At 39.4% G+C, this 12,825-nt stretch overlaps 1 protein-coding gene across 1 annotated transcript; it reads right to left on the minus strand.

Moving 5' to 3' along the window:
- Nucleotides 1–10,207: 10,207 nt before the first annotated feature.
- Nucleotides 10,208–12,685, minus strand: LOC112464662 (pancreatic triacylglycerol lipase-like). Its single transcript, XM_025031800.1, has 4 exons — nucleotides 12,511–12,685; nucleotides 11,961–12,305; nucleotides 11,520–11,762; nucleotides 10,208–11,006 (listed from the first exon to the last, which is right to left on the minus strand). The coding sequence occupies exons 1-4, from the start codon at nucleotides 12,557–12,559 to the stop codon at nucleotides 10,582–10,584; spliced, it is 1,062 nt and encodes a 353-aa protein (XP_024887568.1). The 5' UTR covers nucleotides 12,560–12,685; the 3' UTR covers nucleotides 10,208–10,581.
- Between the last annotated feature and the right edge of the window lie 140 nt (nucleotides 12,686–12,825).

A 12,825-nucleotide genomic window follows, 5' to 3' on the forward strand; every position in this document is an offset into this window, starting at 1 on the left:
AAAATACGCATTGCATTTTTAATCTTTAGAAATTAATATGATTTAATCATATGTATTACTTATTTATTTATATTTTGTAATTATTTAACAGTCATTTTTGTAATCAACTATTTTAAGTACTATTTTGTATTGTAATCAACTATTTTAACACATATTGAGTATCAATGATAAATAATACAAATAAAACGTAAAGCAAAGTTATATCATATAATATATGTAACAGTTTTAAATTCTATTGCGATTAGAAAGAAAAATATTTTAATCAAGGTTTTAGAAACTTTTTCTAAAACTTTTTAGAAGTAATGCACTTTGTGAGCTCATATCGATAAGTAGACACAATAATTTTCAAAGTCTTTCAAAAAGAACACGAAAGAAAATAGCATATTACAAAATAAGACAATGGGTCTGTTTTTTATTGTTGAACTGGCTACACTAGTTCAGAGTTCTTTTTCTTTCCTATGTGTCGTAAAAAAGATGAACTCTGAACTAGTGCAGCCAGTTCAACAATAGAAAACAGACCCAATGTCTATCTGAGCACGTGATTCAATTTTATAAATTCTCGAGTTTTTTATATTTTCCATTTACAAAAATCGTTAAGAATCGGTTAGAGAACATTTAAAGTGTTATTAACCCTAGAATCCATGTATCATTTTTTTGACCTTCTAATCCATGACTGGGGGCAATATCGACCCCACGCTTTATTTGATAGTAAAACCGGTCCTACAGAAATAAAGGGCCTTTAAACCTACATGAATTTCTTCGTTTTTTAATAACGAAGAGAATGATATACGGTAAATTTAATTTTACTCAAGTTTAGTTAGTGAAAAAAGCCATTTAAAGACCGAAAAATGCAGAAAATCAGCAAAAACCTCTTTTTTTAAAGTTTGCCTGGGGTCGAAATCGACCCCTCTCATGGATTCTAGGGTTAATATACGAAATAATTATTGAATTTTGTATAATCAAAAAGTAAATTGATATGCCTAAATCTGGAATGTGTACAAGACACTAAACCTATCGTTAATTATAGACAAACTCTGGCATTTAGAAAAGTTAATGAAATATATTTCAATCATATTTAGTAATTAAAATCTGTAAATAAAATGTCAAAAAGAAGAAATCCCCCAAAAAACAAATAGAAATTTATAAAAGCCGAAATATTTAGAAAAAATTGCTACAGATTTTGAAATAACAAAAGAAGGAATAATGAAGAAAATCATGTGCACATCACGTTTTTGAAGCGGAGCGTATCTTTAGAAGGATCAATTAAGCAAGGAAATATTTGTCTCGGTAAATCTTTAAAACAAAATCGATTTAATATTGATAAGACGTTATTTATTTTTTTCAACGTTAATTATCTGATCCGCATACCGATCCAATTCAATTGCCGTGTTGAGATTTATCATTTTTTCGCATGTGCTTCGCGGTGTAAATCAATTTTCTCTGTCCTCACCGAGATTATTCGATATGCTAATCAGCGGATGTTATTGACAAAGATTTTTTGTTAAGATCAAGAATTAAAAGATTGACAGAGGAATCACGCGCGACAGAGATGTTAATGGATATTATATCGCGCAGAAGAATTGTACACACAAAACGCTAGAAATACGAAAATGCAAATTAATACAGCGTAACAATTCGATAAATCATATAATTTAAATATAAAACGATTGGCCGGCTCGTATTACGCACATTCCAATATCCCTTGAAAGAGTTTAATATTTTAAAGATATTATTATTCTCTATTATTATATTAATTACATCGAGTTGATATCGGGTTAATGATATAATTAAGCTATCAAGTAAATAGAGTTTTTATGCAATTTACGCTTTGATTGTAACCTCATTTTGGACAATCAATTATTTATATATCAATTGCGTTATCCGCATTATCAATCATTCTTATAAAACAATGATAAGCGTTAATCTATACATACCATTTGATTTTTAAACATTGCCTTGAAATTCCATATACAGATTAAACGGCCGTTTAAACGATAATATGATATTGTGGAAGGGTAGATGTGCATCAAAAAGTAATCATCTTAATCTTCGTGTCACGTGTAACAAAAAACAAAAATGAAATTCAAGCGAGCAAGAAAAATGTAATATCTTTGTTCTTTTCTTAGCGTACACTCAATCTAATCTAGTAAACATTAGTTGACAAAGCTTATTGACAGTTATTGATATAAAGAAGAAATAAGAAAAATATATATAGAAACGGATATTTGATTATATTTTTAAAATATCAGTAAATTAAACAGTAGCAACAGATATTAAAGATAATAATAATCTCTTTATTTGTCTACGTTGCTTTTTTATGTTAGAACATTAGGAAAACTGTTCACATTTGTGCAGTGCGGCTATATCGACACTTATCTATGACGTTACGAAATACATTTTGCATAAATCTCAAATGGGCATTGTTGACAAGTAGCAATGTCAAGCATTTCACGAGGAATTATGATAATGGACAATATCGGGCGACTTGATTGATCGATGTTTCGTTCTGTTTCGTTCTGTCTGAGACCTCGGCTATATATAGAAAGATGAAGAACGACGTGCGCGAGAAACGACTTACATGAGCGACTAGGAAAATACGACCCCCTAAACGCGCGTGTTTTCCCACCGAGACATTTAATTCCCCCCCGTGCTCGCGGGTTTTTATTCGTAATTGAGTCCTACGGCGCGGTCCCCGCGTTTACGTAAATTTTAAAATATTCCAATTAGTATAATGAAATTAGCGCGCTTATGAAAATTTCGCGGCATTAGCCCTGGGAACGCGGGGGGAAAAAGGCGACGTTAACGTGTCTATGAAAATTTTCATTTGCACATCGACGTGAGAGACTGTTAAGCGAGCGCGGAAGGATTAAGAGACGGAAACCTGTTGTGGCGTGTGTTCTTTTTAAAAGCCGCGGCGGCGAGAGTTCTCGCCCTCGGCGGTTACATTTCTCAGACAGAATCAAACAGGTTCGCTTCTCTCCGCATATACACCGCGCCGCTGGGATAAAACCAGTTTTAACGACCCGCTTGAAATTTTTATTGTACACAGAGCGCGCTCAGCGGAATGCATCCGATACAAATACTTTCCGATTTGCAGCGGCTATCGCCTTTGTTCCGATACGTTTACAGGTGTTGAATATTAAAATGAGATGGGTTTATCGGAAAAATCGGGATACGATCGGCTTACCATTTTCCCCCCGCGAGCCTCCTCGTTCACTTTCGCCTAGCGTGTTATTTGCAAACTGCTCTAACGTAATTAGCGGCAAATTAGCGATTAATGAATGTCGTTATAATTTTTGTACATTTCGACGTGTGTTTGATTCGCTTAGAGATTTCTGTCAAAAAATTAGAAAAAAGAATAGAACGGGAAAGGAAGATTGATTGGTCACTTTTTTTATTTTGAAATTTTCTCGGAAATTGATTTTTTTTCCATACACGAAAAAGAATAAAAAAGACTTTTTGTACATTTTTTTTTTTTTTTCAGCAAGGCGTAGGTTACTATGCTAGAAACCGTGCAAAATTATGCTTAGATGACCGAAGACTCGACGTCCACGGTGCGGGCGCTTGCGTGAAGCTCGAAAATGAGGGGGACGACGAGGGGGAAGCAAAGTGGGTGGTGGTCTGGGGGTGACGGGGGGAGGAACGGGGAGTTGGAGCTGTGAAAGCGAGGGCGCCTGCAGTGACTAGCCTCCATCGATTTACCATGCGGCGCCATCTTGCCACCCTACGCCACGGGGGTTGACCACCCCTCTGCCACCCTCCCCCCTCGCCCCCCGCCGCCGCCGCCCGTCGGGGTCACCCCCCTCGAGGCAGAGGCAGACATTTTGAAAAATGATTCCGAAAGTCATCGTGGCCCGCACTGGCGTTTTTTAGCGGGCTCGACCCGGGGCCGCCCGGTCCGCCCGCTTTACGTCCCTCTCTCTTTTTCGCGCTTGGTCTTTCGCACTCGAAGAGCAAGGGAAGAAAAAGCGGACGCGCGACAAAAAGAGGGAAAACTATCGCGGCAAAAGACGTGGAAATAAATGAGCGCGTAGCGCGTTCTCGCCGGAGTCTGCGTGTTCTGGTTATTAAGCCCTAAGTGATGAGATTTTCGCTACGCCGGGCACCAGCCATAACAAAACGCCCCAACTTTTTCATCACATCGAGTCGCAACGATCGTGTTTTTTTTCTCCCCCAAACAACAGCAGATTAATCATCGCCGCGTTTATCTGAAATCATCGTATCTCTAATGTTCATTTCCACCAATGCAGATTAACTTTAATTTTGGTTTAACTTACTTTTTATCTTTTTCTAGTTCTAAGAATTAAAAAAAGATAAAAGGTAAGTTGAACCAAGATTAAAATTAATCTGCATTGGTAGAAATGGACATAAGAATTTCAATCGATGTGACAGAAATATTCCTTTCTTTTTCAACACAAATACGTATAATATAATCATGATCCGTACATATAAATAATTAAAATAGTTTCACTATTTGACTTTTTGTCGAAATATCGACGACTAGGGAAAAGGCTACTTTAATCTCTAAAGAACGATATCGTCGTTGCGCCGAGAATTTATGATTGCCGCTGTATATAATGCTGTGTCGAGCTATCTGTAATTATGCATACGAGTAGAGATCTATCTATGTTCAAGTACTAAATCTGACTTTCTAGCATTGCTTATTTTTAGAAGCTGGCATTAATTTCCATAACTGCAGCTTCGGTATCATGCAGATTGACTCATTGTCAGAATTTGTGTTTATATAATTCACGTACCGGCACCGTCCGTATGTGTGTGTACGCGTAGACATCGATATTGAATTAAATTACATCCTCCGAGAATATATATAGTTTTCCATTATTTTCCTCGACGGTGATTTACGCATTAGTTTGGATGAAATTACGAAGCGTTTAAGGAGATCCCCGACGATTTACTGAAAGGTACGTGATATTTTAAATGGACGGTTGCAGCCTGTGGCTGGACATTCCGAATCAAAAGAGGCGAAGAACAAAGGTCGACAGGAGAGAAAGATTTCAATCGTGTCTACCAATCGCGGGATAAACAATACGGGGCTTTCGAGAATGCACAGTGCGGTCGATCGGCTCTCGATTAATCAGAAAAAATTCTTGTTTTCGTGAAAAAAAGATCACCATTCGAGACGATGGCGCGGAAACAAGGGATCCCGAAATCTCGTGGGAGACGTGCCACGTGTAGTGGTGGAGTATATAAAACGTAATAAAAATAAACCCTCGATGCGCAAAAAATAATACATCCAATATTTGTTTAGTCACCAAGCTATTATAATAGCGATCTAATAAAAGCAATGACGAATAAGAGTTGGCGCACATTTTCAAATGACATCTCATTTATAATCCGCTTGGATAGAGTACGATCTGCATTGCGACGAGAGTATATATGTCAAAGAGAACTCGTGATACTTTTTTTTGCACGATAATGATAAGAATAAGTCCAGATTAAATAAGGGTGATAGAGAAGAAAGCAGAATACTTCAATAATGGTTCGCGAAAATGATTTTGAAAAAATAGAAGCACGATGCAAATTGATGCGCGGCGACGAGCGAAGAAGATGAAGGAGAGACGGAGAGTGAACGCAAATAAATAATGTAAAATAAGTTTCATCTGGAAACAAATCGATTCGTGCACAGGTTATATCACAAAAACAGGCTTCATGCACGCATCCCCGCAATTGAATTTCGACGAGAATAATGGGCGATCGACAAATTTACAGAGTAGCGGTACATCGCCCTCGTTGCGCAATTATATTTTTACATTGTGCGTTTTACATATGCTTTACACTTAATTAATGAATGGCTACGTGCCACGATAACAAGGGACGCGTGCCCTTTTTTTTCGGCATGCGCGACGTCCCGTGAAAACGAAAGAAAAAAAACTCTGGCGACACTTTGAACTTGATTGAGAAGAACACAGTGGAATACAATTACTTTAATCGTATAACGCGTACGAGTGAAAAGGAAAGAGAAGCATTGCGTTAATTGTCGGCATCGAAATATCGCGAATTAATGTCGAGATCGATTTTGCACGCAAAAAATAAAATGCTCTTGATATAATCGTGGAAGAAAATTTGACAAGACGCGACAAAATGCAAATAAGACTGTCCATAATATTCTTTTCCTATACTGCTAACGAGCTGAATAAAAAGCGATATGAGCATAGGTGATAAATGTTAAAGAAAAACTAAGATCTATCTATTTGCTCCTTCTCCCCTCCCGCCCAAATGAAAGAGGAACGTACTCATACCGGCCGTGCTAAGATGCAAGAAGAAGTGTTGGTTGGACCGGCGCAAAAATAGGTTTCACGCTCGTACCGGTAATTGAATTTCGAGGAGGATAATGGGCGGCCGACAAATACGCGCGGTCGCGTTAGATCGCTTTCGATGTATGGCGCGCGGGCATTCAGCCAGGCCAGGATGGATCCTTGATGGCTAGATTTAAAAAACCGTCCCCGTTTGCCACCCTCCCCCCGTCCCGCGCGACCCGTTCTCCGCGATATAGCCGTCGCCATGTGTTACGAGGGGGAGGGGGGTGGCGGCGCTTCGTAATGGTGGTATCGGCGATGGTAGTGGTGGCGGTCCAGTCGGCGGTCTCTATATAACTGATGGTGCTTCTGAGTGTCAGGGCCAGGCTGTCCACTTCTTTGCGTACACGTGTGTGCGTGCGTGTATGCATGTTCAGGCGATTTGCACGTTGGCCGGTTTCTCCAAGTACAGCTAGCGTACGAATCGTGTGCAGAGTGTCGCAGGTCCCCCCTGGATGCTTTCTTTCGCATTCTCATCCCGATTTAAAGCAAACTTATCGCGATGAAAATATCGCGAGACAAACAGCAACTGGAGCCTTTAAGAATTAAAACAAACAATAATATCTTCGATTTTTATCTAAATCTAAATTAAGTCTCCTTTAACAAAGAATCATAATTTCTAAACAAAGGCCTAGTTTACACCGATCTCTTGATACGCGTATCAAATGGTATATTTAAGCTGATCAGCCAATAATCAAACTAATTTACTAGTTATTTACTATTTAATATCAAGTGATTGGTGTAAACTAGGGCATAGAAAATTATATATAATTCTTATATAGTTGAGTATTGCAAGAGCTAATTAAAATTATCACTGAATCAAATTTCCGCTAAGAAAGATCGGCATTATTCTGGGAAAAGAATAAAAGATTAATCAATAAATGAAAGTATGGATAATTTAAAATACTTCATATAAAGCAAGATAAGAGATATAAATTTACTATATCATATATCTATAGCAAGAGTTACGCTGCTATTTATAACAAGAGATAATATGTTCCAGATTTCAGTAGCCGGTGTTTATCAATAATAGAATGTTTTACCATTAAGGAAAGCTTTCTCGATAAGATTTTATCGTGCTTGAGATAAGTGTCATAAATAAAAGATAAGACGGTTTTAAAAACACATATACATACTACTAAAAATAAAGATTAGCCTCTTGACGTATTAATTTAACTCCTAGCCTACAAAGAAGGAAACTCGATATATGTTCGTTGTGTAAATTCCATACTCAATTAATTGATAGTGTAGAAAAAATTGTCAATTTTCTGTCAAAGTTTTGCTATCTGCTCGCTTAATCAAATTTCGTCTGATCAAACGTTTAGTTTTCTCCGATTGTCTTTTGATAGGTCACTTTCAATGAAGCATTCTTTCTGAAATTCATTTCTCGCGACTTCAAACATGTGTCCTATATCAATCACGAGTTGTTAATTAACATTCAAAGACCGATCAGCTTCCGAGGCAAGAACTTCATCTGCTCGGCAAACGCGTCTGCCTTATCGAAGTTATTTTCACTCGAAGCTCTGCGGCGCTCGTTGTCGCGTGTTTCCACGGGATTACCCCGTTAAGCGGTGCAAGTAGAACTCCGGCTTCATCGATGATATTGAAAAGGAAGGTGGGAAAAACGTAGTCGGCGCGCGCGGTAGAGGGCGAAAATAAAAGAAAACGCAGTCGGTGCGACGAGTCAATTAAGGTCGATCGAGGAATCGTCCTCCGCCTATCGCGCGTACACGTACATAGATGTCCACATACACACGCATACACATTTATATATATACGACGGATCTATTGAACGGCTGGCGAGAGCGAACACGTCGAGCGTGAATTGAACGAGTGCGAAAGAGAGGCCGGAAGCTCGCGCTGGCAAGAGGGAAGGCGCAACGGGGATATCCGAGGTCAAACGTTAATACGCGTATACAGGAACGAGTGAAGGAACGATGCCAGGTCCAATCCTCCTGACAATAATCGGATTGATTAAAAGTCGCCGTCGTTCACCACCGCGCAAACCGCCGCAACCGTTCGTATACGCGAACACGGGCGATCGCGGGCGAGCGCGGGGTGTGCGAGCGATTTATAGGCGCGTTTTATATGTGCTCCATATACGTGTATTCACGGCGGACCGTGTATTGCACGACGTACGTGAAATCGCGTTCGCGTCGCGGGCACGCCCGGCGCTGAAAAGCGCCTCGTCGCCACGTTCGCCGTTAATGAGCTCGTAATTGCGCGCAGCCAGATTGTACTTTCGCAACGTGCGACGCGCGTGAGGTAAAAATCGGCGAGAATCGTCTTCAGTGAAAGAAATGTACAATCGAGAGGGATTTCGACTAACCCTGTGCGACTTGGAAGCGACTGTACGCGTATTAACAATGATAGTGATCATGGGAGCTAATTTAGAGACCTATCTCACTGCTATCTCTTCCTCTGTCGCGCACGGAGAGAAAAGCGTTCGGCAATCTCGTAATTATTCAGCAGGAGACGCGGCTGTATCAAAGCGGCGCTCTAATTCCATTAGGACCGAGTAAGATAACTCATGATTACGGCGGGTTTGAAAGGCGGCTGCGAGAGGACGAAAGAGAGCCCGGGGGCAGGGAGTTCGCCTCGAGTCAAGGCGGCGCGGATCGATATTTTTGACTGCAATTTAGTCTGCATTTAATCAACGTTTAATCACCTCATCAACGGGCCAAGTTAATCCGAGCGAGCTACCTACCGCTGCAGCCGCTTCTATGTATGCCCTAGCACGACGACGCCATGTTTAAACTCATCATTATTCGGCGCACTAATAGAGCCGCACCGAGGAAAATTCTCTCGGGATTCTGACTCGCGTAAAAAGGTGAACGAGCCGCGCTGAATAGCGATCGAAGGCTGAAAGGCTGCATGTCCAAACCGGTGCGCCGGAGAATTGAAAGAACGTTATATTTTATGAAGCTCTATTTGCAGTAAATTGTGAAATAAAATAGTAACTCGAAGTATATGTAAACGTTTCATTTTATTCGGATATTCAGTATCGAATGTTATGCAAATCGCATCCTGAAGATTCCGCAAAATTATTAAAAATACGATGAAAAATCATTATTTACGTTTTTGAATATCAAAATTTGTCATTTATTACAAGTATAATTTACGTAAAATCCGAAAGTCTACGTTGGTATTTTTTTCCCCTTGATTACTGTAAAACGTTTAATACGTTATTACGCTAATATTGCCGGAAGAATCCCAGGTACTAACAATAGTAAAACTGGTAGACCGTCCTTTTAATTGTGTAAAGAAATTAACGCAGTAAAGTCCGCTTCGCATTTAGCCCTTTATGGGCCACAGAGTCGTTTCGAAGGTCTAAATTACCAAGGGCCGGTCCTTCGAGTTCAGGGCCGACCCCCGTCTCAAACCGGGGTTCTCCATTCCCTTCAGTCCCTTAACGCCCAACGCGGCTGCCGACCTCTATAAATTCCCTCAGGATTTTTCTTTTCTCTACTTGCCTTAATTAAAGCCCTCCCTCGCTAGCCGTATTACTACGCCTATGGACCCACCCTTTCCCGTCACGTTCACCCCTAGCTATGACATTTCCACACCGGACAGGTACATGACTCTGACTAAATGTCAGACAGTACGAAGGATGTCGAGCCTTTTAAAATTACGTAACGATTACGTTACACGGAAAGACACTTGCATCGCGTTTTAGTCTGTCACTCATGGAAAGCATAACTTTGTCAAATGCCTTGAAAGAAAGTTTTATTCACATAGCGAGAAATAGAGTATAAACGAAAATCATGTAAATAAAAATCATATGTACGTTTGATATGATCATGACTTTAACAGAAAAGAACTTGGATTTCTTTTAGGAATAACTTATTAATTTCTTATTAATTTTGAACAAACACAATGTTGCAAATTAAAGACTTGCATATTGCTTCCACATCATTTTATTTAGCTTATAAAGTTTCCTAGAGAAGGAAGCCAATTCATTACATGCTAATAATTTAAGAAATTTCTTAGAGAGAAAAATTTATGAGCTAAAAAAAACGGGCACAGTGACGACTGTGCCGCAAACAACACCGTAGAACTACGTCAACTGTCACTATTTCATGTTAAAGTATTCAGCGAAGGAAAGTAGACGTAGGGCTACGTCAACTGTCTTTCGCTGAATAATAGTGACAGTTGACGGAGCCCTACGTCTACATTCCTTCGCTGAATATCTGGGTGCAGAATCTTCGCTGACGGCTGATCATCTAGTCTGGCCGATCCTTCAAGATCGCTCTCCAGGCGCTCATCAGCGCCGCATCGCGAGCGGCCCTCTCGCGAACGGGGACGACGGATTGGTATTTAGGTAGTAGGTATCGTGGGCGCTGAAGAGCGGCTTGTGACCGCCCATGATGGATGTGTGCGAGTTTTTGCACAGGCCCGTTATAAATCGATGGAAACTAGTGCACCTCTTCCCGTAGAATCCTACCTCGCTGTTGATAGACTCGGCGAAGTACTTGAACGCGAGATCATGGGAACACGCGCCGGCGGGATCCACTCGACAGCCAGGCTGCCTTTTGCCGCCGTTGGGATAATAATCGACATCTCCGATGGCTGTCAAGAAACCGAGGCGACCACCGTTAGTATGAATAATCTCCACGTACTTCGCATCGCCGACCGATATCCTGGATCCTGGACCGGCTCGACTAAAGCCGGGTAAAGCTGGATCTAGTCCTGGAACGATAAATTTGCGCCATGTCAATTAATAATTGTAATTAATTAATCAGATCGACATAATCGACTTTTATATTCGATGAAAGAAACGAGCAATGACGACGTTCGATCAATATATGTGAAAAAGAAGATGAAAAGCGAATCGCAAAACTATCTGAACTAACATACGCATCTAATGCGTATCAAACATGAAAGATAAATGCGAACTTCTTAAAAATTTGATAAGTCTCAAAGAGAGGAGTGCCGCGACTGCGAAAAGTAATGACGGATTAATATTAAAAATGTACTATCTTTTCTCTACATGAAGAAAAGGGAGAAATAAAATTCTCTTAATCGGTTATATAATCTTCAATCTCTGTGAGATTTAATGACGCTTGATAAAAAGAAAGGCTTCTTATCTGTTCAAAAATTTAAGACTAATCAGAATATTAAAAATGTAAGATATATTTTTCGTAGCGTCAAATGTCTTTGTCGAATATAAATGCTATTAGGTGTAAAATATTGAAAACTTACCCACGACATAACTGATATCGCTGTCAGCGTTGCGAGCAGCGATTCCAACTATATGGGCACCAAGAGAGTGGCCGACCAGTACGGTGTGCGACAAATCCATTCCATGCTTCACGAGAAAATTGATCATAGTGGCGACGAATTGACCGATCAGCGGGACACGCTTGCTGGCCCAAACATAGGGCCTCCTACTTATTGACCTCCAGTCGATGACGATCACGTTGTAATCTTTATGCCCAAGATAAGCTGCATAAAAAACAACAGACATTAGCATAATAAGATATTCCAACAGAAGAAATGAAATCGTCTTCTGATTTAATCATGAATTGTATTCTTTTATATAAAATAAAGTAGTGTTCTATATTTCGAATTTCTATTAATAATTATCTTAAATTGCAAAACGTTATAGAATATTTCCACGCTACATGATAAATGTTTACATACCGTCGCGAACTAAAGTGCATGCTGCGCTTTTGCGAGAATTCGTCCATCCGTGAGTTATAAAACGCGTTGGTTTCGCAGGATCGAAGTTGCTGTTCTTTAGAGCAGCCTCGTCATTGACGTAGAGTTGCTTCGGATCGTTAACATTGTCTTTATTATACAGATAGAATAAGACACGGCTTGCGATATCGCCGTCGTCTCCATCTTCGTCGTTCCCGGCGTCGTCCAATGTTAGCTTCACCAAGTTCTCGTTGTCGTCGTATACGTACATTACTTTATCTTGAAATAATTCGTAATCCAGTGAAGTAAAAATATCGTCAGGAACCACCTGCTCTTTCACTGGAAGCCCTGCACAATCAGGATACAAGAAACTCGTACATCGCATAATACAAAATGAAAAAAAAAATATATATATAGGAAGAATATATGTTAAATAAAACAATAATATTAACGATTGTTTTTCTATTTGAATCTTAAAAAGTTAATGTGCGAGTCTAGAATTGTCAACAAATTCATCTTTTTTTACAGATAAACATGCAAATATTATTTTTACCAGCAACGGTGCAGGCAAGCAAGGCACCAATTAGAACGCGTATCTCCATGCTTAATTGTTGTTAACACTGCAGAACATTCAACTGCTTTTAAAGCGCCTGACTTTTGTCGGTATACTTATATACCATTTTAACGATAAGATAAATTTCTTTTGCAGTTATACTGTAACTATAATCAATTATTTGATAATATCTGAGATGTCCTGTTCAGATTACAATAATCGATATTTACGCAAATTTATCGAAATCTTGAATTTCATACATTTTGTTAAAATACGCATTGCATTTTTAATCTTTAGAAATTAATATGATTTAAT

The sequence above is a fragment of the Temnothorax curvispinosus genome, unplaced genomic scaffold, assembly GCF_003070985.1.
Source record: "Temnothorax curvispinosus isolate PA1 unplaced genomic scaffold, ASM307098v1 QBEX01014414.1, whole genome shotgun sequence".
Lineage (NCBI taxonomy): Eukaryota > Metazoa > Arthropoda > Insecta > Hymenoptera > Formicidae > Temnothorax > Temnothorax curvispinosus.